The following is a 27,650-nucleotide window of genomic DNA, read 5'->3' on the forward strand; positions in this document are numbered from 1 at the left end:
GGGCTCACCTCAGAAGCTACACTGACTTCTGAAAAAGTTCTAGGGGAAATATGTAAATTCCCAGAAACCAGCTCAGCACCCCACATGGGAATCCTGCAACACCAGGGCAGGGGTTAACATTGTTGCTGCAGTTGCTACAACTGGAACCCAGTATTTACTTAAAACAACAGTTATGTTGATGTTTCTAGGTCCACCTTTTCAAAGCTTGCCATAGTCTTTTTCTTGGGGTGTTTTAGCAATGCTGACCCATGAAGCTTGTGAAGCCTATTAACCTGACTAAGCAACTAATCCAAGGGAGAGTCAGCAATTCAGCTGATTGATAGAGTTTTTCTAATTGATAGTAGAATATGAAAATGGACCTACATGAGTTTGTTGCTTATCCTTTATAAAAGTATTTGTAATGCATCAACCACCCATCTGATCAAACTACTCTTATTTTCCACAATTGTACTCAGGGCAGTTGAAAATTGATATGAAGGGGTTTGACTGGTCACACATACTCCAAGAGACATTTCACCAACTCCAGAACAGCAGCTGTGAAGGCTCTAGACTTCCCTCCATGGCTTACAGCTAGTATTTAGCTCATAATTTCAACAGATATATCAGAACAGTGCTAATAATAATGACATTTTGCCTTCCTTCTACATTCATGTTCTATCTCTGGGTAAGTTATACAACTAGGGTGAAAAAATGCAGACCTGCTACACTCAGTGAGCTAAATTAATTTCTACCAGTTGGGAATCTGACAGATGATATATCAAGAATACCATGTGGGTCAAACTAAGAGATTTTTACATTTACAAATATAAAGACAATTTAAAAAAAAATAAAAATATTCACCATTTCCTACCACTCTTACCTTAAAAATTAGGCTAGCTTTTTTTTTTTCTTTCCATGGGTAACGCTTCTGAAAAGTTGACAAGCCAGTTGTTATCCCTGGCAGCACAGAATTTTCACCATATATTTTTTATATGATTACATTAAAAGCAAAGTCTACTGAAATAATAATGACATACATAGTTCTCCTGTGATATGACTGCCTTTTTACTTCTAGGAAATGAAAGCAGTCTAATGCAGTCTGGAAGAATGGAGTCTATTAATCAAATGGGTAAAAATTAAGCATGGAAATCTCACATAGTTAAGTACCTCTTTATACGTCATTTTATACTGGTGAAAATAATTTTGCAAAATGACAGCATCTCTGCAACTTCTATATCAAATGTTCCTTTACAATGAAACAGACAATTTTTCAAATGGCCACCCCTGGAAAGGCAACCTGTTAACTGGGAATCACATCATGATCCTTTTGATTTCTTCCAGCTGTGTTGCTTGGTGGCAATGTTTCTGCACGTCTGATTCTGCTTTGCTCATGTCTGTGCTGCTGCCATGTTTTGGAAGAGTGTCAGGAACAGAAAAGGCAAAAGAGATAACTAGGAGCACAAGAGATAGCTTTGCACTCTCTTGGGAAAAAAATTATGTAGGCTTCAAAGGGAAGGTTCAGTTTTATATAATAAGAGGAAAGATAGTAATTTAGGAATTATGTGACTAGAAAGCCTGATGATAGAGATGAATTTTGGAGCACCCTGTTGGTCATGCTGATGTGAACAGAGAGAGTATTAGGATGAGCAACTAAGTTGCCTTGGGCAAGAATTTTAATGGTGAGGGAGAGCAGAATTTGGAATGTTAATCAGGAAAAAGCAACAGAAATTTGAAAGCAGGTTGATCTTGGGGCAATAGAGACAGTCGTTAGGGAATATGACCCCAATTACACATATTACCTTAGGAATATTTGTACTTAACTCAGACAGTATATATTGGATGTGTCATTCTTTATCAGCCCTTTCTCTTATATTAGAAGGGCTATACAAATAGTCTCTTGAAGTTAACCTGAAAATTCCCTGTTTCTTTTTCTTTTTTTTTTTGGCAATCAAAGACTTTCTAAAGGCTGGTGAGCAAAAGCAATTGGCTTTCACACGGTAAGTAGCAGTTTCATTCTGATTTGATAGGGGATTCATTTAAAATTGAGTTTTCAATGCCTTCTTTCTTAAAATGATACAAGTTTATACATCTTCTCTACTCTTATGTTCATGCAATCTAATTAATGGTAAAAGGATTAAGCTTTTCTTAAAAGTTGATAAATGTGAGGTTAATAAGCAATGGAAGGAACAATTTGAACCATGCGGCCACACTACTTGGTTCTAAATTAACTGTAACCATTCAGGAAATGGACTTAGGAATCATTGTGGACAGTGCAATACAAATCTCTGATCTGTCTGTGAGAGCAGTTAAGAAGCAAACAAATTGCTAGAATTCAAAAGGAGCAGGTGGGAAAGTAATAGCGAAAGTATAATAATGCAGTTCTCTGAATTGACAGAATGATGCATCTGGCTCCAGTGTCCCGATCCCCACAAAAGACACTCTATAAAAGTAAAGAGCTCAGAGGTAGATGATGAGAATAATTAGATATAGGACAGAGAGATGGGAGAGAATGGTACTGTTTTCAGAGAAGAATTGATTCAAGTATGCACAATATTAAATGAAAAATCTCTTTTAAAAAATATTTGTATGTTGTCCCTCTTCCTAAAGCATCTATATTACGGTGCAACCAGTCCTGATGGTGTCCGTACTATACATACTTCATATCAGTTTTATCTACTTTCTAGGTGATAATGCTAGCACCAAGAAATCTATATTAAAGATTTTCTTTAAGCCAGCCCTGTGGGCATCTTGCTATTTAATCTGTCTTCTACACTTGCCTGTGACCTCTCTCCTGTCCCTAATGAGGCCTATTGATGCTGTTGAAAATAACACTTACTGGGAATCCAAATCAGCGCATACATGCTAGCAGTAGGTGAGCCATAGACACAGACATGCATGGTAGCGCTAAGCAGATGACACACAGCTCTAGCTATCCTTCAAAATGTTTGATCACGTCAGTATCAGTAAATTGCCTGGTCCTTAGGCATATTCTCTCCCATGTAAAGACCAGCAGGCTGGCTCTGAGTCCAGCGGAGGCAGGACAATGTCAGCAGGTAGATGAAATCACTTTCAGGAATTTTCTGTGCAGCCGTCTGTGGTTAGAAGTACGTACTCATTACAGCCAATTGAGCCTGTTGCTAAGGCATGCTCTCTCATTTCTCAGTGTCAGTAAACTCTCACAGCCAGCATCTCCGACAGGCCTCAGTTGCCTGGGAGACCCCATTCCATCCCTTGAGCAGCAGCTGGCCTCCCTTACACACACCTTCATGGAGTCTCTTCCAGGCTACAGCAACCTGCCTTGGCACAAAGCAGTCGAGTCAGCAGCACAAAGTGCACTTGCCCATCCCTCCAACAACCTGGGTGACTGGGGAACGACACCACTGCATACACATGCAGCACTGATTTCCCACAGAGTACTGTTCAGGTTCACAGGAGCCATACTTTTCTTAACAATATTCCATGGTACGGGCCTGAACCAGATGGAAAATCCAGGATGAATATCACGGTTTATACCTCAGGGACAAAATAACTTTATGCCTAAATTATTATGGAGAACTCAGATTTTTCAGGCATATGAAAGTGTGATATATGTATACCCATAGGCAGTAAGGTAAGCCACAAACTTCACCCTGTTGCTTCAACTGTGGAGAAAATAGTTTCAAAATTACCTTCTTTTAAAGTAAACAGCAGATTATATAATAAAAATTAAATAAATAAATAAATACATAACCTTAAACAATAATCCTATCAAAACAAAGCACTGCGCTTCACACATTTCTCTCCTTGGAGAACAGACAAAGAAGAGAATGAACCACGTGTAATTTGGGCCATTTGGGTCATTTAAAGAACTACTGCCAAAAAACTGGGAGAGCTTGGCTGTGACTCACATTTTTCTATTAAAATCTCATAATGAAAAACCAAACATTTGTGATAGACCTTGTTTCCTCAGTAATAGCATATCACATGATTGCTTGAATCTCTGGGCCTTTCTTATTTCTAACCCAAATTTCTTCAAGCTCATAGCTTCTAGGGAGGATTATGGCTATTTTTCTGACAAACCTAATTTGCACGAGGCTTTTCAAGAAAAAAAACCAAAACCCTGAAAATACACAAACCATATCTTTTGCTATCACATCTAAAAATCTTCAAATAACCTAGATCAGTGTTCTTTATATGCAAATAAAGTTATCTGAGATACTGTGGAGCATTTTATAAACTTATTTACATCCTGTTGAACATTAGATATGCGAGGGATACAGATGAGATATTGGTTTACACCTCCACTTTATCAGAATTTATTGAAATTGAGTTAGGCTTTCAAATTACCCATAGATATATTTCCTTCAAATAAGTTTTGGTGTTTTTTTTTTAAAAAAGTGTCCCTTTAAACCTCAATTGTAATCAGGCTTCAGATAAGATTTCCAGATGGTAGTTTCATTCTAGACAATCTGCTCTCTCGAGTGCCTCTCTCTGTAAAGCCCAATGAGCATCAAGTGCATTTATTACATTCTGATGCAACTCCTAGCGCAAGATAAGTTTACTTTTCATCAAATAGCATATCAAATATTTTACATTGTAATAATTGATGCAGCAATTGCAAAATTGCTGTTCAGCAGAGGAAAAAAATGCCATTACAGAACACAGCCAAGCACCCTGACGGCATGACGTGAACCCTAATGAATTAGCTGACAAATGAGCATAATAAGTTCTGCTCAAGTGTACTCTCTAAGTGGCAATTCAGCAAATCTGCTTTTCACTGTATTTTTCCCTTGTAAGGCTAAAGTCCATGCAAATTAGTTCTCAGCTGGGGTGTCAGGTGAAGTGTATTGAAAACATACAAAGGGCAGCTTCCAGTCCCCCTTTGAGCCTCTCGGCACTAGTCATGCTTTAACACTTATGGGCTATTACACTGAAAGTGGTGGAAGAGATGGAACAAGGACATTTTGACCACGGCACAAAACAGGCTTTGCTCCTCTGAGATGAGGCTCCCTTGGCCCGTTGTAGCCGTTGTCTCAGAAGAGTCCTTCTGTAGCCTCCCAGGCCCACACTGCACCTGATGAAACCTCCACTATGCTGAATCTGCTAAAGACATTTTGAAATTCTCTACCCCAATCATAGTGCAAAGTCTGCGTACCAAGTGCTCTGCAAATCTTGTGCTGGCAGATTTTGACTCAGGAGCAGGATGCAGTCATTACCTCAGCAGAGGATTGCACTTTATTGCAGATAACGTGGCACAGGAATCAAGCTACTTTAGTTCCCCCACCTCCCTAAGGAAGTCCGTATGCACTTTGAAAATTACCATTGTAATATTTCTAATCTTAAGCATGCTTTCCACAACCAATTCAGCACCTGTGTTTCCTCTGCTCTGTCACAGTATTGGGTAGCCTGGATGGTTGTTGGTTGTTCTTTGTGAATTCATGATAGTCTTCTGTCCACATAGAGACAGGACGATTCTCCACCAGACCACCAAGCCACAGCTTGTCAGAAACCAAGGTGCCTCTTCTGAACCATCAGGAAAGACTAGCAATATGAAACTGTAACTTTAGGGTCCAGTGGCTTTGGGATGGGATCACTGTCCTCTACATAGCCTGAAGATCTCACATTACAATGGACAGAAAAGCCAATATATTTTGGAGACGGAGATTCCTTTGCTCTGCTGGTGGTTGGCAATAGGAAGAACTTTCCCAGTGTCAGCAGCCCTGACTGCTAAGGTCACAGGGACAAGCAGATCAGCAGCCACCTCTGCGGGATGGTCTTAACTCAGAATGGAATGAGTTTAGCTCAAAGCTGCATCCATATTTGTAGCTGCCCCTCAGTTACCATCTGAAAGCTAAATTCCCTCATCATCCTCACTATCTAGCCACAGGAGTGCCTGATAAATGCACCAGGAATACTCAGGCATGAAAGCATGAGGGAAAGGAGATAAGGCTCAGGGCTGCTCAGCCTGTTACAGCACTCAGGAGCCCTCTGCCCAGAGTGCCCCTTGGAGATGACAGTGACTTTCCATCCATCTGGAAGGAGTGCCTCTGGGAAGGCATTTTCAGGAAACTGAATCACAACTGTCAAATAGGAGACCACTGATGACCTTGCAGGGAAAGCACTGCAATTCGGTGCAGTAAAGGTGGTAGATAAAGGTGAAAAAAAATGGAGAAGGCCTATGATCAGGCAATGGACAGCAATTCTCCATTGCAGACTTCCACTTGTGGAGGAAGCAAATGTACCGCAGAAATGACCTTTCCCAGAAAGATTGTGACAGAGAGGTCATATACATGCATGAAAAAGATGCTGTGAAGGATGCTCAAACTTCGGCCCCCAGTCCACTTCCAAAGAGGATTTGAGTCCAACATCATATACCTTTACGCAGCTACAAGTCTCTGCTTTCTACAAGCGGCCTGCTAAGGATGTCAAACAGGCAGCACCAGGCAGCCAGGTGACCTCCACCAGCACCAAACCACTGGTGCTTCCAGAAGAAACGGCGTAGTTGGAGGAGCTTGGGCAACAAGCCAGGACATGATGAATTACAAACATGAACAAGGAACCTGTCCAGGGAGAAGAAGTGGCCACGTGCGAAAGGCGTGTTGCGTACCTACAGGTACACTGTGTGCACCTCAGTGAGGAGGCTGTCCCACCTCTCTTGGACACCTGCCCTCTTTGCCTCTCAGGGCACCTGTCAGAGCTGCAGTCTGGCTCAGGGAGAGCAGGGCCGTGGCGATGAACCTGCAGGAACAGGCCCTGCTCCTTCCCTGTCCCATACGCAGACACAGTCTCTCTTCAAGGCAGGGCCAAGCAGAGACACAACACTGCAGTCCAGGACAGGAATGGTGTAAGTGATGGAACCTCATGGAAATGCTGTGAGATGTCTCCCAGCTGTGGTTACGGTGGATACCTGGGGAATTACAGAGCCACTGTAAGAGTGTGTAAAATAGATGCAGACTGTACTTCAGCCTGGAATGTTGTCATGGTTTAACCCCAGCCAGCAACTAAGCACCACACAGATGCTCACTCACTCCCCTCAACCCAGTGGGATGGGGGAGAGAATCAAAAAAGAAAACGTAAAACTCATGGGCTGAGATAAGAACAGTTTAATAGAACGGAAAGGAAGAAACTAATAATGATATTAATAACAATAATAAAATGACAATACTAATAAAAGGATTGGAATATACAGAACAAGTGATATACAATGCAATTGCTCTCTACTCACAGACTGATGCCCAGTTAGTTCCCGAGCAGCAATCTGCCCCCACAGGCCAACTCCACCCAGTTTATACACTGGGCATGACGTCACATGGTATGGAACACCCCTTTGGCCAGTTTGGGTCAGCTGTCCTGGCTGTGTCCCCTCCCAACTTCTTGTGCCCCTCCAGCCTTCCTCCTGGCTGGGCACGAGAAGCTGAAAAATCCTTGACTTAGTCTAAACACTACTTAGCAACAAGTGAAAATATCTGTGTGTTATCAACATTCTTCTCATAGTGAACCCAAAACATAACACTATACCAGCTACTAGGAAGAAAATTAACCTACCTCAGCTGAAACCAGGACAGATGTCCTCAAGACTCTCTACATCAGGAACAGAGGATAATACCTAAATATTCTTAATGGTATGGGATCCAGTTCCTTGATTCATTACCTCCCTTTTATGTTCTGTCACAGAACCTGAGTTCAGAGGAGTGATTTGCTTCTGCTTTTGCTGTTGCATGGGACTTGTTAGTGTATGTCTCTCCAGAGGGGACCTTTGCTCAGGGAACCTATTCCTCATGTGACACTCTGATGCCTTTGCTTGTCAGAAAGACTGTTAACTGCAAGCATCTATGACTTTCATGGCATATGTTAGAATTCATTTTAGAAGTCACTTCTGTTTGTATGTCATTTATATACCAACTGAAACCACAGCATTTGGTCATCAGCTCTCCTGGAGACAGCTGCTTTATAAAACAATAAAATAAATACATTCTAGAAACACTTTACGCTTTTCCTTTTCTTATTTTGATGATGGTATATATATAAAAAGCACACCAAGAATTCTGTCATGTTGAGATCATAATGGAGGAGTTCATGAGTTCATCTCTTTTTTAATAGGTCTTCTTGGTTTTTGAATTATCTAACAAGTTTCATAAGTGAAAAAGACAAAGCCAAGGGGCATTTTGGCACTGCTGCATATATAGAGCTTTTACCCTGAATTCATGCTTACCACTGAAACATTCCATCTTTGTAGAAATGATGTGAGCACTTTGCTTTGTTGATGTAGTACACTACCTAATGTATCAAATGAATGAGGTATCAGGTGGCATTATAATAACACAGCACATCAGCAGAGTTGGCTGTCTCTATAATCAGGTCTTGCATCATTACACCAGAAAGCAATCAGAATGCTGCTTGCAATATGGCACTATAGGAAGGAAGAAAAATTCCTGAAGTGTGTTTAACAAGAATTCACAGGATTAAAGTAATCCAGAATATATTGATAGCATCTGTTACATGATGCAAGGTAGAAGTTCTAGCCTTACGTTAGCATGTAGCCTCTTGAAACTAATCCTATAGCATCTCATGAATGATCTGGCATACACTACATTTGCTTTATATATGTATCTTTTTAGCTTCCAATTTATATTAGCTCCAATAAGTAGCTTATGCTTCCCTATTTTCCTCCTTGATCATCTGAACAGGTTCAAGAACCAGTTTGCCTGCAGACAGGTGTTATCATATGATCATGTACTATTAAGAATGATATTTCAGTTTTTGCTTAACAGCTAAACAGCAAGGAGAAAAATAAGAATATCTTTCAAGTTTGTGCTGTGTCTTTCACCAAAAGTAGTGATTTTTTTGCAATCTAGGGACCAATTCTAGGAGTATAAGCATACAGGCTTTTCTACATAACATTTACTGGTGAATGAAATTAATTAGCCAGCTGGAAAGGAGTTTCTATCCTTCTAATGAGGAAATCAGAGTTTTACCAGGTCTGGAATCAACAGGGTCACAGGTTTATCCAAAAAGGCAAAGGAGGATGGTATCAGCAGAGAATCCCAATCCCTCAAAAACAGATAGAAGATGTTACAAGTTTCTTACTGGTGTATGCCATCTCCTGGTCTAGCCTGGCTCAGCTCAGGTGCACTGTTGACACTAAGTGCTCTCCCTCTCCCTTGACCATGGATGATTCATCTGCCATTTGCTTTTTTCCTTACTGCCTACAGCATGATGCTGCACCGAACCCATCTTTCCTTCTTCCTCTCCTTCTGCATTAGCCATTTTGCATATTGTGTCTTCCCTGACTCTTGTTTTCAAGGAGAAAAACTGACTCAGACTATGTAGAAATAACTCTAGAAGTAAATGCATAACTGAAATAAATTATATTGAGAACCAGAGATTTATCAGCTGATTGGTTCCTCTTGTCATCTCACCCCTTCAGAGAAACAAGCAGGGAGAAAAATGTATGGGAAAACCTGAATGATTCATGCAGGCAAAATTTGCAGTGCAACAAGGTCTTTGGAGGATTGTAGCCTTCTAGCTGAAATACACGTGGAACTGCAGGGACCTCGGCAGATGTGACACCCTTTTCCCTCTCTGGCAGTCTCTTTTCCCTCCTCCTGTCAGCAAATTGGCAGGCTTGGGCTGAGAGCCATGGTACCACCGGCAGCTCAGCCCTGGCTGTGCGTTACTCCAGCCATGAGATGTGGGGGAAGGCGATTACTGCGCTATAATCCACTGCCCAGGCTCCAGCAGGATACTGCTGTAATTGGTTGCTCTCCAGCCAGTCGTCCATTTGACACCATTGTTCTCACCAAAATCCTGCAATACTCTGTGTTGGCTGCACATGAAATTTCTGCTCTTGCTGCCTGTGTGGGCGGTTGTAATGTCTCAGATTCATTTCTCCCACAATCTTTTCATTTGCTGGCCAGATTTGGCCATTATCACTCATCTTACCCCTTTAAATAGAACCCCCAGTGCACCGTTTTGTCTCTTTCCATTAAATCCATGTCTGGAGGGGTCCTTGGACCATCACTTGCCTTTAGCAAAAAAGGACAGAATGAAACTCAATTGTGAAAGCAAGCTACTGGCAGCTCATATCCCTGACGCCACTGAAACTACCTTTCAGCTGGTTTTACATTTTTCAGGCTTGAAAAAAGATGCTGTGACTAATATTTTAATACACGTAAATTAACATATTGAAGTGACTGGAAACTAACATTTGCAATATGCCTGCCAAAGAAATTGTTACCAGTACTCAGCTTATAACAAGAGCTCTAAGCTACAATTGCAACATACTTCTTATTTTTCAATGCAAATGACTCTGGTCAGATTTAAGATACAGCACCATCTTATGGATATTTCTGTATAGATTAGTGAGTGCAACTGCTTCTCTGCTGGCAAAAATGTTTCTTTGCCAACAAAACATAGCCTGGCAGAATTATCTATCACTGTGCACCTTCTATATATGTGAAAAGTCAGAATGAGCTCTGGGAATGGGAAAGGACATTGTTCTGACACACTCACTTCAGCAAATTTTCCATTTAGCTACCAAGTCTATGATCAGGATGCTGAATATTCCCCATATTCTAGTATCACAGCTTCCAATAAGTACTAAAATTTCATGTAAGAGATCTCAAAATACTTGAGATTCATTTCTCAATCATGATATTTAAAAATACATTTAAATTTCATTTTATTTGTCTCTTGATTTCTGGGCTATTAAGATGAAGCAGGGTCATATTTTCAAGATTTTCTCTGCAATTTTAAATATTACTGACTATCTTTTTCAGTTTTCTTTCCATGACAGTTCATTCCTATTTTGGTGATTCCAGAAGCTCCAGAAAAAAACCTCACCACATTATGATAGCAAGGACTGGCAATCCTATTTTCCAGTTAAACCCCCCACTATTTAAGGGATCTTGTAATTAAAGGAGGTCTAAATGTTCACTCTCATTTCATGCATTTTTAGGCATAAATGTCATAAAGAATCTTTTGTGTAAGTAAGACCCAGACCCTACCTTTTTTGCTTCCAACAGCATTACAAAAAATTAAACAAATTCAATTTCTTTTTGCTCTTTCTCACCTGGCAAGCAAAGCATTAGCTGAGTTTAATGCTTTGTTTGTTAAAATATTATATAAAGCATTGTGAGACCATTGAATGTCCAACTCATCAACAGTGACCTTGTACACAAACCCTGACTCCCCCTACTAATGCAGATCTGATTATAAGGAAAGGATATTTTATCCCTTAAAAAAAAGAAAATGCCTCTTTGGGAACCCATGTAAGTATTTGTTTGACTATAAATCTAGGTTTTATTCTCATTAAACTCAACAATCTTAAAGTTTTGTAAGTACTTGCTTGATTAGGGCTAAGTTTACACATAAAATGAAGTACTCTCCTGAACAGTGGAAAAGGCATATGTAGAATGTATGTCTCTGTGTGTATCATACACAAATATTTTAAATTACATTATTGTTATCAATTATGTTTTATTATATCTAAAATACAACTCTAAATACTAGGCACCCTGGTGATTCAGTAACAATAAAGTACATACAGTGAAATCCTAGGAGCTTTGAAACATTAATTGATTTCTAGAATAACTTATGTCCAGGATTTTGTTTCTTTAGGAAGCATAGCCTCCAAAAATCCCATTAGACTACATCCTTGCAGCCTTCCTGAAATGTCACCACTGAGGGGCATAGAAGGAGAAAGGTTTTCTTTGTCTTAGGCCATTAAGAGCATGTTGCTGGCTTCTCCCACACTGGCCTATTTCAGGCCACTTACAGCTTTATGATTTACAACAAACATCTTAAACTCCACTAGAAACCGACGGACAGCCAGTGCAGTATCCTGATAACGGATAACAGTGTTGAGGCATCACATCAAAACTCTAAGATCACACCTTCACCAGGTGATCAGGCAGGTGGTGCTGGAGATCAAAAACCCAGTTGCAAAACCTAGTAGCAAGGAATGGCAGGTGAATTTGGCATAATTCCTGCCATTTCATTTTGCTAACTTTCCATTTAACACTAATCTCATGCCATGATTTAGCAACCATCCTCAAAGGCTGTAATCCAAAGCACTGATTGCAAGATGCAGGACAGCAAAAAGAAATTATATTTATATTTGTTGTTTGCCTTTGGAATTAGTTTAACGCAAATATTTAAACACATTCAATATGAAGAAAGTGTGTCACCTTCTGCTTGTATTATCTACTGTTAAGTCCAATATATTTCAATAAACTTGTATTGAAGCACATGTTTTAATCTAGGGCTCTACTCTCTTAAAAATAGTTTTTGTAAAAAAAGTAGAATTAAATTAAAACGCTTGAATTAATTGAAAAATGTATTTGGTAAATGCCCACTTTACTTAAAATATCTACTATATGTATGAAAAAATGCAAAAAAGGAAAATAAAATATTACCTTTGCTCATACATATGTCCTTACTTTAGAAGCAAATGCAAGAATTATTTATCTGGCAAATGTTTCCAGCTCTCCTTTCACCTTACTGCCAGACAGAAAGTTGGTAATTCCAGAAAAATCACGTCAGAGCTTCATTCAAGATATAAATCAAAATCTTGCCTGTCTTGAATGATAAGAAGAGTGAATTTATGACATCCTCCCTGACAGAGTCACCAGGACACTACAAACACAGCTCCAGTAACGACAGTGGAAAGATGACAGGATACTGAAGAGCCAATGTGACACTATAAAAAGATGCATACAGCCAAATGCAGTAATACCAAGCCCAAGTTCTCAGGAATCCAGGATCCCAAATAATAATATTGCCTTTAAAATCATTATATCTGGAAAAAGCCAGACTCACATTGCATTCTTTTTAATCACCTCCTTTTTGACAAGCCATTAGAGCCCAGTCACTTCAACTTCCCTCCACAAGCGGAAGGGCAGGGGTTTTTAGGAGGGGGTGGGGGAATATAAGAGCTGAATGCTCATTCAATATACTAACTGCAGTTGACAAAGTTAAAGATAACATACCCAGATACTATTAAGATTGCGGCAAATTGCATGAATAATGCAACTTCATGTTGTAACCAAAAAATTCTAGGAAAAAGGAATTGTCAGGTCACCTGTGAGGAACAAACTGAACTGTATTAAATCTGCACTGAAACTGTACTAAAACAACTATATTGAAATCAGACCTTCAGCTAACCCAAGGCATCACGTTAGAAGACCAAGAGCCTGAGAGCATGAGAAAGCAGAAAATTTTCACATGGTGATGCAGAGAAAAGAGTGCAATGTCACTTCCACTTACATGGTTTAAATTACTGGGCTGGTTCAAAATAAAACCTAAAGAAATATTTGATTCAAGTCTAGCCACGGAATAGTAATTAAAAAAAAATGAGTGATAAAAAATGGTTCCAGCTTGCTAGGTCTAAAAATATCCCTCTTCAGAAAGGCTATAAGAAGGTTTTCTAAATGATAAATCCAGACACTAACAAGACTTCTCTTATCCCTGGTTTAAAAATGATTATGTTCGAGCATACCCAACTAGCAACTTCATTCAAGTTCAAATGCAGGGCAGAGTTTAGGAACCTTTGGAAAACGAATGGAGAAAAGCCCACTGAAGAGAAAAAAGAGGTTATTTCTGTCATCAGTTGACTTTGAATCAAGTCCTAACTTATCAGGATTTACATTCAAAACATGGACAACTGGGTACGATTAGAAGGCTTTTCAAAGAGGCTTAATCACAGTGATGAGCTTTCTGCCCTTCCCAGAGCACAGCCTTTGGGTATATTCGGTACAGCTGCCTCTATCTGTATTCTCTACAACATTTTTCTGCGCAATCAAGTACTTAAGCTGTTTGCAAGGAATTCTTCTAGAAGAAAATATATCAAATTCAAGCTCATACATAGGCATCTGAGCAGATTTTGACTGTCCGAGTACTCAAAATGCAGATTTCAACCATGACAGGAGATTCTTTTTGTTTTGACCATATGCTGTTAAAAGGTCTGCCAATGTGTTCAAACAGTCCCTTCATCACGAAACAGAAAATTACCATATATCACTCCCTAACGGTTTGAACCGAGCTGGTTTCCTTGCATGCAGTGGGAAGACCTGGTCATAACCACAAGGTTCTCTTGTTGCCATTTCAAACTCTTGAAGAAATTTCCAAACACTCTCATCTTCCTAGTGGAATGGTTTGATTAAACAGCTAATCTTGTTTTGCCCTCTAGGAATATTTCCTTTACACAAATCATTTAGAATATCAGTTAATGAACCTCTGTACCATTTTTTTCATTATCCAGAATTTGACAAACAAACATTGACTCTGGCTGGTTTTCTAGACATTAGGGCATCAATGCTTAAAGTTAATCTGTTTTCTTTTCCATAAGGTTGATTCTCCACTCATCGGTCAGTGCGGTGCAGAATAGGGCTGTGTTAAATGACAGTTCATTTCCATAACAAATGGAATGGAAGATATGAAAAGGATGTTGTCAATCCACCTGAAATCCAACATACACCTTAAAGGAAGACAAATTCATTGCAGGTGACTAGACTGAGACTGAAGTCCAGAGTTTAGAACAAACAAGAAAGGATCTCTCTGAACTATGCAAGCAGTTATCCATCGCAATATTCAGTTACAAGCCTGGTTCCTGGCAAGATTCCACAGAAACTGCATTTTTAGTTAATTAATCACTTATGTACACAGCCAGGAATCTGAGCTCACACATGAAACAAAATTAACAGGAAAATAATGACATCAAAATATTTTTTAAGTGGCTGGTATGCAAAACTGTGGACTTGCGTGGTGAGAGTAGGAGGATTTGGAAAGGCTGAGCCCCTCCTGCATCCCCGTTATTGTTCTCCCCACCTCACCCATACTCCTCTCATGACCACAGAGCCGTTCTCACCGGCAATAGCACTGCACAAAATCCCTGCTTTGACTAGAGAGTGGGACCATATTTCTAACACAAGCAGAATGACATCGGTGGCTGCTCACCTCATAGTGTTAGGGGAAAAAAGGCAGCTCTGCCATTGGAAGTATTAAAAGGACAGTCATATGTAAGCTGATAAAGTATTCTGTCTGTTCAGCATGATGTGGTAAGGCTGGCTTACCTTTGAGAGTGCCACTTCAGGAAAAGGGTACTTCAATTGGGCAGAAACAGGGATAATCAGAATTTGCACCCATTGCCTACAGAGAAAGACTACAGAGGGATCGTGTAGCCCACAGAAAGCTGAGCAGGAGGGAGAGAATTCCTTTTTATACAAAAAACTTTTATAAATAGGAAGGGGATAAACTGGTTTCCGTGTTCGCTGCAGACAGATGAGACTAAAAGGTTTAAATTGCTCAGGGACATGGTGTAGAACTCAGTGGCTCCGAGCTCATTGCTGGCAAGAGGCTGAAAACTCCTTGTCTTGCTCTTCCCCCCGGCATCTCCCAGCCACTGTCCCCTCTCGTTCCTGTCCTCCTCTCTGCGGGACTGGGACCAAGCTCCAAGGCAATGCTGAAGGGAGCAGAAGAATGAGTCACTTGGTCTCCTCTGCTCCAGCCAAAAACCAGCCACGAGTCCTCAGCAGGAGCACACCCGGCAGCAGCTCCTGGAAGAGGGATGGGGCCTGGCTCGGTGCATGCCTGACCTCCGCTTGCCTCCCTGACAACCCACCCTGTGCTTCCTTCTCCATGCCCTGGTATCAGATGGAGAACCAGGTCAGGCCCCATTTGCAAGTGCCTTTTCTCTTCAGCATAAAAAGATGGACATAATTTTTTTTTTCCAGATGAGCCCCTCTTGCACCCATAGACATTCCCTTCAGGGTCTTTCTCTCCAACACAGGGAAAGCTCTTAAGGTCTGCCCTTGTCTAGACTGAGCAGAACAGCTCCTGTAGGAAAGGGAGTGGAGGCAAAGAGCTTTTGTCCTCCTGCATGCCCAGGAATTGAGAAAACACAGTGCAGGGCGTGCAGGGATGGGGTTTGGGATCTTTCAAGCAGCAGTAACAGAGGATAGGCTGCATGCTCCCATGCATGGCACAAGTTTCCACAATGGGAGGCTTAGGGTAACATTAAGACAAGCTTTCTGAATGGAAAGGGAGTTCAGTGTTGGAACCGTTTGGCCAGGGAGGTGAAATGCTGGAAGGTACTGAGAATAAGGTGAGACAAGAATCAGTCACAAATGAGTGAGGTGTAGCAGATCTTATTTGGGAACAGAAGTACAATTCTAATAACTTCTTAAGATCCTTTCCAAGCCTACTTTCTATTATTGTTTATAGACCTGAACAGGGCTTAAGCAAGCACATTCCTCTGGAGACGTGACAGGATCCACTGGAACTCACTAGCAATGCCTGGCAGTGCTGCACGTGCAGCACTGTTATCTTCCTGAAAGAGATACCACGTTCCACTACACTGCTCACAAGACTCCACTCCGCACACAAGTATTTTAGAAAGCACTAACAATCCCTAGTAAAAATAACACTACCTGTGTGATCGTGGTAACAACCACATGAAAGTATTAATGTATTATGGCTAAACAACAGCTACTTTATGGCTCTGTACATTTCTTGATGTTGCTAATTCAGAAGTTCATTAACCTATAACAAGACTAATTCTAAGATTTCCGCTGGCATTATTAAGCTAACAGGACAACAGATCCTGTGGTGTATATGGTCCTAACATCCTTCACCAGTAAAGACAGGTTGCAGGGTAGATAGGTTTCTTGTGGGTAGAAACATTCCTTTAAGAAAAATGGATTTGGATATTTCTTTAGAATTTTAAAGGCGATATTAATGTCACTTTTTCAACTCCACACTGCAAAATCAGGTTGCCTTAACTACTTGAGCTTAAGGTGTGGAAAACAACACTACATTTCAGACACAAGGCTACCCTGAATCAAATTAATTAAAAAGTCTCAATTTTTTAGAATAGCTTTTAGGACTAAGTGATGGTGTGACATAAATTTAATCTGGCCTCTTAGCAATAACCTGCTCATTACATTGATGCTGCACGGTTTGTAAGTAATGCAGTGCCTCCAAAATGTTAGAGCAGGACATATGATTAGCATTTTCTCATATATTTCTGTACCTTTACATACATATGCATGAACTAAACCTGAGCTACAAAACTGGAAACTACATGTGGAAATACTTGGATCTTACTTAGTTTTTTTCTTTATATGGATCAGCTATTGACACCACTTGCCCTGGTCAGCTGTCGCTGGGGACTCACCTGGGCAGAGGATGGGAATTTCTCTTAAGGACTACAAAAGCTAGTTAGGAATTAAGCATGTGGATGCTTTTTAGTCCTCCCTATGCTCTTGTGTGAGACCTATCTAGCTCATGAACACTGGCATCCAGTTCTGGCATGCCAAAAGAAAATACAAGGACATAAAGGCCATTTTGTTCAATGATTACTCTTAGGGAGTCAAATCAAATGGAATAGTTTGAGAGGAACGCTTTCCTAAGCTCTGCAATTCTGATATAGATCAGTGAAGCAAAGGCATTTGTTTTAAGTAGGAGGAGAATAATATATTCCATCATTGCCTGCAAATGCAAGAGCTTGTGGTGGACAAGAAAGACTTTGCAGCAGAGTAACAGCATGATGATGGCTGCAAGAGCGCAACAAAAACATCTTCTAAGCCTGTGAATGCTCTGCCACTTGTTTGCATGGTTGAGAGGACCAAAAAACCACATCCCATCTTTTCAGGCATCAGAAAAAAGCTGTGTAAATATTTACACAGAGAGTTCCACCACCTCTATAGTGCTATAGTGAGACCCGTTATGAAGTAAATAGGTGGCAAGCCTGGTTTTCAGGGAAAGCTTTGTTTGTCGATACAAGCTGAAGAGCTCGGTTCATTGCAACACCTAGTTACTACTGCCAAACCCATTCTAGGTGTGGCCAACACCACAATGTTAGTTAGTGATTTCTTTCTACAAATTCTCATCCAAATACTTGAATCTGCCCACAACACCTGAAATTAATGGAGAGGTACCATCTGACATGCCTCTGGGAGAAATGCATTCCTGAAATGAATTTATATTCCAGAAATGAAACCTCCAGAAATTCTAGCCACCTCCTGCAAACTCTTCACAAAGGAATAAAATAATCTGCTGCATGGAAAAGCTGGAGGACTGGGAAATATATGAGCTATGCACAAACTTCTTTCACACCACAGAGCTGAGCACTGCACACTGGTAGCACAGGAATGCTGATACATTTATCATTATGAAGATCTATTGGACACTCCTCATCACGAAAAGAATGCAAGCTCTTTTGCACTTTCAAACTTATATGCTTCCAGGTGGATTGTAAAACCACATTACCGATTCCACACACCCATACAGCATCTCCATTATTTATTCTTCCCTGGGCAAAAACTCATACATATCAATTGACAAGTGTCAATAGTCAGGCGACTTCAGAAACTGTAAGCCAGGCCACAAAGGCAATACATGCTCAGCTTCACCATCATATTATTTAAAAAATAATCACAAAAATGTGGTTATTTCTTCTACTTTACAAACTTTAAGTTTTGTAGTTTTGTGGCAGTATTCGTTCATGCTTTCAAGTTTTTTTCGACAAGTTCATGGTATACAGACAAAGGTGGTCACAACGGGTAAGGCAAAGGGAGAGGCAGTACTTCACCCACCACTCAGTGCTGCCTGGGGTAGTATATTCCCATGATAATGCAATTACAAAGCATCCTAGAAACATCACTGTCAGGTCTGGCTTTGGCCAGGACCTGCTTACAAATAACATAAACTGAGATTCTTGTTTAATCACATGATTTGGTAATCCAAAGCATTAGGGAAAAATAGTGCGTCTAAACTGACAATGAGCTGCATGAAGCTAAAACTCATTACTGTGAACTACTGAGCCTCAAAATAATAATGAATTTTATGACCAAAAGACAGTTTATAAGTGAATTACAAGACACTGATTCTATAATAGGAGATCTTTACTGAGCATAAATATATTCTTATACACCTTATTTTTAGCCACATATTTTCCCAAATGAAGGATTTGAAAACATAGCTAAAAATTTTTATCTGCATCTTGAAATAAAAATCTTAGATCAGTTCAAAACTGAGTTTTTCACCACTGTTTTTACTGCTTCTTTTATCCCCCCAAAAGCAAGCTTTATTGACAAAATCCTCATTTCATTGCCATATAAAAAAGAACAGTCCAGTTCTTAACACCATTTTGTTAAAATAAATATGCTCTACAAACTAAATTAGGCAAAATATAACATCTAGGCAGAAAAAATTGCACTTGAATGAATGCAACTGTAAATAAATCTGTGCTGAGGTTGGACAAAGTGAAGACAAAGTACAAATAAAACGGGTTTGGTTAGATTATCTTAATGAGAACTAATGAACAACTTTTAATTGTTGTGGTTGGATTTTTTGAGCTTATAGGTATTTGAACATAAACATTCTGCATTGACATTTGTGTACTTAACCGGCTGAGCAGCATTTGAACACAAGCATCTGAGGAATTCAGGGACAAGTTCTGACTGATTCTTACAAGACTGATAGCACCTATGTTTCATGGTAGCACTATCAGTAAAGTAGACAAAGGGGATTCAGGAAGGGTGGCTTTTGTGCTCTGCAGAAATGTTTAAAACATAGAAGAAGATACTCTACATTTAAATGCACCAGACAAAAAAATAGCACCAAGAACCAACAAGCAATCAGAACCAAAAACTCAAATAATGTTAGATGAGAGTAGCTTTACAGAATGGAAACACACAATGCCAAATAAAGTGTTTTGTTTTAAGTAGCTGCAAAAGATAGGAGTGTTCATCCTAAGCTGTTAGATATGCTGATAGATATTGTCAATTCATTTTATCTATGCAGTCAGTTCCAAGTTGAGAACATTCTATTTTCAGTCTGGTCTGATAGAAAACAAGATCTAAATTGTTCTTGTTTTTATCTTTTTCCCCAAATAAGGACATACAGTGGGAAAAGATGAGGCCTGAAAGCAAAAAGTGCAAGACTTTTGCTGCCTTGCTAGAGGTCCTTTGCACGCAGCTCTAGGGAAGACATTTTGAATGGATGTTTTAAGTGGTGGAAGAAAGCAAATAGCACTCCTGTCTTCAGTAAAGGTAAGAAAAAAGAACGATGGGCCAGTTAGCCTCAGGGAAGGTGATGGAGCAAATAATCCTGGGAACTATTTCCAAACACATTCCAAGCGAGAAAGTCACTGTGAGTAGCCAGCATGGATCTATGGAGGAGAAATCATGCCTGTCCAACCTGACAGGCTTCTATGACCAAATGACAGGCTTGGTGGATGAGGGGAGAGCAGTGGATTTCACTTATCTTGACTTCAGCCAGGCTTTCAACAGAGTCTCCCATAGACAAATTGATGAAGTGCAGGCTAGATAAGTGAGCAGTGAAGCGTAGTGGAAACTGAACTGTCTGGCCCAGAGGGTTGTGATCAGTGGCACAGAGATCACCTGGAGGCCAGTCACTAGTGGTGTACCCAAGGACTGATACTGGCACCAATACCATTTAACATCTCCGTTAATGACGTGGACGATGGGACAGAGCACACCCTCTGATGGTTCGCAGACACCATGAATTTGGGAGGAATGGCTGATACACCACACGGTTGTGTGATTGTTCAGAGGCACCTTGACAGGCTGGAGAAAATGGCAAACAGGAATCTCAAGAAGTCCAAAAAAAGGGAATTGCAAAGTCCTGCACCTGAGGATGAAAACCCCCATGCACCAGGAGAGGCTGGGGACTGACTGACAGGAAAGGAGCTTTGCAGAGAGATTTAGGACCTGGTTGGCACCAACCCGAACACGAGCCAGCAATGCATTCTTGCAGCAATGAAAGCCAACAGCCTCTTGGGCTGCACTGGGATGAGTGTTGCCAGCAGGTCAAGGGTGTGTCGTGAAAAGGAGTGGTTTGGATCGCTTAAAAAATCACTTTCAATGGTATTAGCAACAGAAAAATTGTTCAATAGGAATTTATAGAAAAGCGTGACTTCACAGAATTCAATGGCAAGGTTCACTCTATTTCTTAAAACATGGGTGAAATTCACACAGGAAAATTAAGTTAGAATGTGACTAAAATTAGGTATACACAGACTGAAAGTGCAATAAGTTAAAAAAGAGAAATATTCAAAGAAAAATTGAGATAGAATTGATTTCTCGTGATTTGTACAGAGATCAGGAATGTAAAAAGGGTAAGGGAGACCCTCCTGTTGAGTCACGAGGTTCAGAGAAGACCCCCTTGCCTCCTAAACTCCTGTTGGAGTCTAGGTGCGGCTGGATTGACTCCTAGTCCCAGACTTGGTCAATGGTTTATATCTAAAGGGATTGTGAGTATAATACAGCCTGAGATTCATTCACAGTTGAATAAAGTTCACGGCAGTAATTTAAGTATAGATTTGAAAAGCAATAACTTGTAGTACACTTGCTATAGAATATTCAGGTTAGTACACACACACATGCATAAAGGCACTAAGAGATATACATAAGCAAGTAGAAGAACTATACCTGTTAAAAATTCCCCTCGAGTTCAGTGAAACTATTCATGTGGAATGCTTTGACATCTTTCTCAATGGGCAAAGGGTCGAGTCTCGAGGAGCGGAGAGTATCAGCTGAAGTCTCGTCGGCTTTCAGCAACAGACCTCCGATCTTCACAAAGAGGAAAGTTTGCGAGCTCTGAGAGGCGTCCCACTCAGAGGGAGATACTGGTCGCAGCCCGCTGTGGTCCAGGAGAGCTCAAAGGGTCTCCCTTAGTACTGCTGCTTGTAGGTTTGGGAGATGATTGGCTTTAGTCATTAGCAAATTAATGGGATTCCAGCTGTACTGGTACCATTTCATGTGAGTTACAATTCAGATAAGGAAGACTCCAGGGCTGTCAGAGAATGACTTAAGATTCAGATATGGAATGCTCCAAGGCTGTCAGTGGAGGACTGGGATGTCTCAAAAGTTGTTATGAGAGAACTAGTTATCTCTACTTTCATTTTTTTTGTTGTTTTTGCCAGGCCGTGGGAGTCCTTGAGACAGTCTGCATGACTCCCTGTCTTAGCCATGTGAGAGTTCCTGGTACCATCAAGGGACACTTAACTGCCTGACTCATTACACTTACGCTAAGGCCTAGCGAAACTTCATGAGTTCGTAGATCAGCCCAGAGAGGGGGAAGAAATGCACCATCACAGGGTGTGATCCTTCCCCTCTCCTCGGCACTGGTGAGGCCACATCTGGAGTGCTGGGTCCAGTCCTGGGCGCCACAGTATGAGGGACATAGACACACTGGAGCAAGTGAAAAGTCAGGGAGGTGATTAATGACTTGGAGCATGTGATCTATATGGAGAGCCTGAGGGAGCTGGGATCTAGTTTTTTATAGTGTTACTTTATTTTTATTATTTGCCATTAGAATGAGAACAAGTTATTACAAAAAGGCACCCACAAATCTGAGTGCACATTGTATAGCTCTTAGTGAAAAAGTAGTTTACAGTAAGCAGTTCCATATTTTTTATGGAACTACCTCTTAATCTGCTGCAGGACTAAGCACTACTTGCAATGATACACTGGAAACACAAGCACTGACCTGTGACTGGTGATGGTAGTACCCACGAGAACGGGCCTTAGCAATTCCTGCGCTAAGGAAATGTGACCAGAGATGTTCAATAGGTTGACATTCATACTTTTCCCTGACTGCCTGTCTGCATTTCACAGATTTTGCCTAATATTATCAGTTAGTGTTAAGGACGTGAGCCAACCATGTAAATAATCCACCTATTTTTATACGACTGCTACACTTAGCACCCAAACTTTGAAGAAAGCCAGTGTGTTTGTCAGCATGGGTCTTCCTCAGTACTCCACCTCATTCCCCTGGTAGAGATCTAGAGGCAGAAATCAGACTCCTAACGCTTAATACTGCCGTCCAGCCCAGAGCTGCTGCCCACAGGAGGAGTAATTTTGCCTTGTGAAAGCTGCTTCACTCAGGAGATAACTGCTGGCTTCAAAGATCCTTCCCTAAGTCCTCTACTGGAGGACCGGGCACTTCAAAATATTGGTAATGGACTAGAGCCTTTCATCACCCTAACCCCAGCCCGGCTCATACAGTGAGAATTGGGCAGGCCTACTGAGTTTGTCGAGTTTCCATTAAGGGTTTGAAAACTTGCCACTGCTAACGAGCAGGGGCCTAGGGCTGTGTGGGCAGAGCCTCAGCTGCCATTGTTTTAAAGGAGCAGAGAGGGACACTGCCTTCCTGCGAGACAGTCCGTCCCTCCAGCCTTTGTCCTCCCGACCCCTGATCCTTCCTCAATCCTTGCTCCCACGTCCTCCCTGGTACCGGCATCATCGTGCGTGGGTGTGTTGGGAGCAAGAGGACTTGTTGATCCACACAAAATCTGATGTGCCTTCCCTCCCCAAGGCTAGTTTTCCACGGGGCCCTAATCAGACCCTAGAGATTTAGCTCTCACATGGTGAAGCAGCCTTTTTTATTTCATTTTAGAGAGTCACAGTGGTAGGCTTTCACGTTTCTCACAGCCTTAACTGTGAAGATAACCACTGTGAACATGAACCTGCCTGGATGCGCAGACAGCCTGGAACAACAATTTCAGAGAGCTGTCAACTACCGGCAGGCTCCCACCAGAAGTATCCTGCAAGAGCAACGCGCTCTTCAGTATCAGCTCACTCCCCACCTCACAAAGGCACGGTGTGGGCGGCTTCTTTCTCTTGGGGGCCATTTGAGACACCCCGCATTTCCCCCCATACTACGTGGTGGAGGCTGCCAGCGAGCCGGGGGTCGGCGGCCAGCCGGGCCGAGCCAAGTCGGGGGCGGGGGGGGGGGGGCACAGCCCACCGCTCTCCCCTCCCAGCACGGCGTCCTCCCCCCCCCCGTGTGTCTGAGCCGGCCACCGAGCGGCGGGCGCGTTTGGCACGCCGGCCCCGCTGCCCGGGACGCGGGGCAGGGCGCAGCCGGGCCAGCCGCCGCCAAGCACCGGCAGGGGCCGAGCGGCGCAGCGCTGCTGAGCGGCGGCCGGGGACTTTCCCGGCCAGCAGGGGCCCTCGTCGCTGGGAGCAGGGCGGCCGGCCCCGGCCCCCGTCCACCTGCGGGCCGCGGCTCCCCGCCGGGGCGGCCGGCGGTGCCAGCCCGGCCGCGGCCCCGCCTCCGGCGGGAGCCGCTCGGAGGAATTCCCACGGCAACCCAGGCTCGACCCCCTTCCCAGACCCCGCCTCCCCTCCCCGCCCCTCCGCTCCCGCCCGGCGGCCGCCGCCGGTCGGAAACAGTCTGTGTGTGTAAACTCGACGTGTCCGGGAAGGTGCGCGCCGCTCCCCGCCTCGCTCCGCGCCCGGCCGCGGGGCGCGCCCGCCGAGCGCGATGCTGGACCCTTCCTCCAGCGAGGAGGAGTCCGATGAGCTGCTGGAAGAGGAGCGGCGGGACGCGCTGGTGGCGGCGGGCGGCGGCTCGCCGCGCTCGCTGCCGCCGCCGGCCCGGGACCCGCGGGGCAGGGAGGCCGGCGCGGCGCGGGCGGCCAGCCCCAGCCCCAGCCCCTCGGTGCTGAGCGAGGGCCGGGAGGAGCAGGAGCGCCTGCAGCGAGAGGAGCGGGAGAAGCGGCTCCGGCTGCAGCTCTACGTGTTCGTCGCCAGGTGCATCGCGCACCCCTTCAACGCCAAGCAGCCCACGGACATGGCCCGCCGGCAGCAGAAGGTGAGCCCCCGCCTGCCCCCTGCCCCGCCGCCCCCCCTCGCCCCCCGCCGGGCCACCCCGTGCCCGCCCGCCCGCCCGCCGGCGAGCGCCGCGCCGCCGCCGCCGCCGCCGGGCTCCGGCCCGCAACAGGTTGAGGCGGGCGCTTGGTCAGGCGCCCGGGCAGGGCGGGGGGAGCCGCCGCCGGCCCCTGCCGGCAGCGCGGAGCGGCGGGCGAGCAGGGCGTCGCGAAGCTGGGTTTCGGCGCGGCTTCTCCGGCCCGGCCCCTGCGCCTAGAGGTCCCTCAGCCGAGAGGCGTCAAGTCCTGTCGAGTTTTTAGAGGGGCGCTGGAAGCGGCCGCGCCAAGGAGAGAGGGGGGCGGAGGGCGGCAGGGCCGCGGCGCGGTGGAAGGGCCGAGTCTGCTCCTCGGCGGTGCCCGGGGGGTGGAGGCACATACACCCCCGGGGGTGCCTCCTGCAAGTGGCGTTCTGGCCGCCTGTACCGACTCGAGCAAATTCGGGCATCGTGCAGAGGCGAACGAGAAGACTGTTTGGTTTCCTTAATTACGAAGCGCGGCCTCTCTGCACCGAGGAGCCATTAGCATACGTGTTTGTGATGAGAATGGCCTTCTAGTGAAGGTTGGCCAAAATTATTGTCGGCGTCTGGTACAGCAGAGACGAGCTCTTGAGAACCGGCAGGTGTGTGGTGGGTATTTATGCCGTAACGGTGCTTGTTCTCTGTCACTTTTGAGCTGTTGAATAGGTAGAATACTTAAACTTTTGAAACAGGGTGCTGCATTTCCAGATAACCACTTAAAAGCTCAGTTCTTGGAAGTGTTTGGTCTAAAAAAATACGTGTATTTTTCTTTTACTTTCAGTTCTGTAAAACAAACAAACAAACTCCAAAACAGAAAAGAAACCCCCCAAAACCCCTTCCACATCACTTTCCAGAGGGATAGTGACAGGACACAAAAAAGAATTCAGTTCCACTTGGCTTTTTATGACCTTGGTACTTCCATACCTCTAAGGGTTTGTAAAGTCCAGTACTAAATGTTTTGGGGTGTCTGAATTATGCCTGCTATAGGTAATTTGTGCTTAGTGAATTCCCTGACAAGCTAACGTGGTGGTAATAAGAAGATTATTTCTGGAAGAACATTTTGTTTTTATTGTTAGGTACTTAAACTGCGAAGCCTGTGTAAAGACATCTTGTAAACAGGAAGCCAAAGAAAATCTGGTAAAATGAGAATTTTCACCACCCCACTGAGGACTCCTTACCCCAAACCAGAGTCGTCATAGAAATGATATTTTGAAGGGACATCTGGACATCATCTAAGTGTGACTTCCCACTGGACAAAGCCCAAGCTGACCTGATGTAGTGTTGATATCAGTCTAGGTTCAAGCAGGAGGCTCAGAAGCCTCCAGAGCTGAGATCCCACAGCCCGACTGCGTGGCCTGCTCCTGTGCTGCATTGCCCTCCTCTTGATGAAATTTTGCTCATCAGCTTCCAAGGTACAATTCTTGGCCATCAACTGCAGAAGATACTGAACATTTAGCAGTTCTTGCTGATCTCGGTCACTAAGTATAGGAACCGTGTTTTAAAAATAACTACAGTATTAATTATTTTTATTAATAAGATGTATGAAAAGAGATTACTGATGTGCAGCGAATACAGAAATACAACAGTTGTGGATTTAACATATGAGCAATGAACTGGCTGATTGACAGAATTGACTTGATGCCTAAAACTAAATGTTACTTTTGCTAATTACTGTTTTTAAGTGAACTCTGGCTTTTGGTTTAACTACTATATGTAGAAAGAGATTTTTGTCATGCATAGGAATTTAGCTGCAGAACAAGGATGATTTGTCTTTTGCTGGTCAGGAACTAGCGTTTTTTAAATAAGATGTAGCACACAAAAAAATTCTTTCTAGGAGTTGCACCTCTCTCTAATAGTAACGAAATGCACGTAAACATCCTTCCTCTCACTTGACAATTTGATATGTTACCCAATGAATTACTGAATATAGGGTAGCAGAACTAGTCCTGAGTTTTGAGAGTCCAGAAAACCTGCTTTGATAGTTCAGGATTGCTGAGAGCCGTACGAAGGAGCTCTCTTTTGTGCTCTAATTTTTGCTCTCTGTGCTGCACAGTTGGCCCCATGTCAGCCTTAGGAGTGAGAGTACAACCACCTGTCTTACACTGTGTCCTGTAGTAGAATGCTTTTGGATGTATGATAGCTGGAATCGTATTCCATAGGGTAAAAGTCTGTCTTATTTCCTGAGTGAATTTTCCCACTGCCAAGATATGATACAGATGCAGACTGTCCCCTAATCTCTTGCTCTTTTGCTTCACATCTGATTTCTGTTATGTGGCTGGCTGTCCATGGTGGGCTGGACTGAGATTCCTTACCTGTGTTACTTAACTGGAGCTAACTACCGCACGCCCTGTCCGTCATCAGTGCGTAAGCAATCCAAGGTATGGTTTCGAACCAGAACCTATAATGTTATGTGGTTCCAGCTCCCAGCCCAGTCTGCCTGTCTCTGCTTGCGTGCTCTTCGTATGCTTTTGCACCAGCAGTCTTTCTGATAACCTAAGAATAGTATCCACCCTGCTTGAGAGCAGAAGTAATTTGTTCTTTCTGCCAGTTCATTTGGCATATTGCTGAGCAAATATTGCAGAATGCAGTTTGCTTCTTTTTTAATGTGGAACATATTATCCAGTAAGGGAATGAGATGGAATTCACATATCAAATATCCTCAATTGCATAGTAATATCAGTAAGGAAATGGTTTACAATATGGCTGGCTTCTCATGTTCTTGCTTCAGTATCAGATTAAAATGTACTATATGGTATCTTGAAACCATCATACTTAATGGACTGAGTTATACTAATTAACGTAAAGAATTTTAAATGCAGGCAGTGTTTCACTCCTTTGTTGTCCTTTCTCATCCTTCTTTCTTCCCACTAAGTAAAATTAGCTCAGCTCTATTGTGATAGATAAGATTGATTAAAAAAAAAAAAAGAAATCAAACTTTAAGAAAAAAAAGAACTATCATAATGCACCATAGTCCATCAACTCTGCTAACTTGTTTTTAG

The 27,650-nt window shown here is 42.9% G+C and overlaps 1 protein-coding gene across 6 annotated transcripts in view; it reads left to right on the plus strand.

Annotated features, from left to right (window-relative positions):
- The first annotated feature begins 24,179 nt into the window (after positions 1-24,179).
- CADPS2 (calcium dependent secretion activator 2) overlaps positions 24,180-27,650 on the plus strand; it is a 330,722-nt gene continuing 327,251 nt past the window's right edge. For all 6 annotated transcript variants that reach the window (XM_075024996.1, XM_075024998.1, XM_075024992.1 and 3 more), the window contains exon 1: positions 24,180-24,579. In XM_075024996.1, coding sequence (XP_074881097.1) covers positions 24,250-24,579 — 330 coding nt within the window. In that variant the 5' untranslated portion in view covers positions 24,180-24,249. The remainder of the gene's footprint in view (positions 24,580-27,650) is intronic.

Source organism: Buteo buteo, chromosome 4 (genome assembly GCF_964188355.1).
Source record: "Buteo buteo chromosome 4, bButBut1.hap1.1, whole genome shotgun sequence".
NCBI classification, from domain to species: Eukaryota; Metazoa; Chordata; class Aves; order Accipitriformes; family Accipitridae; genus Buteo; species Buteo buteo.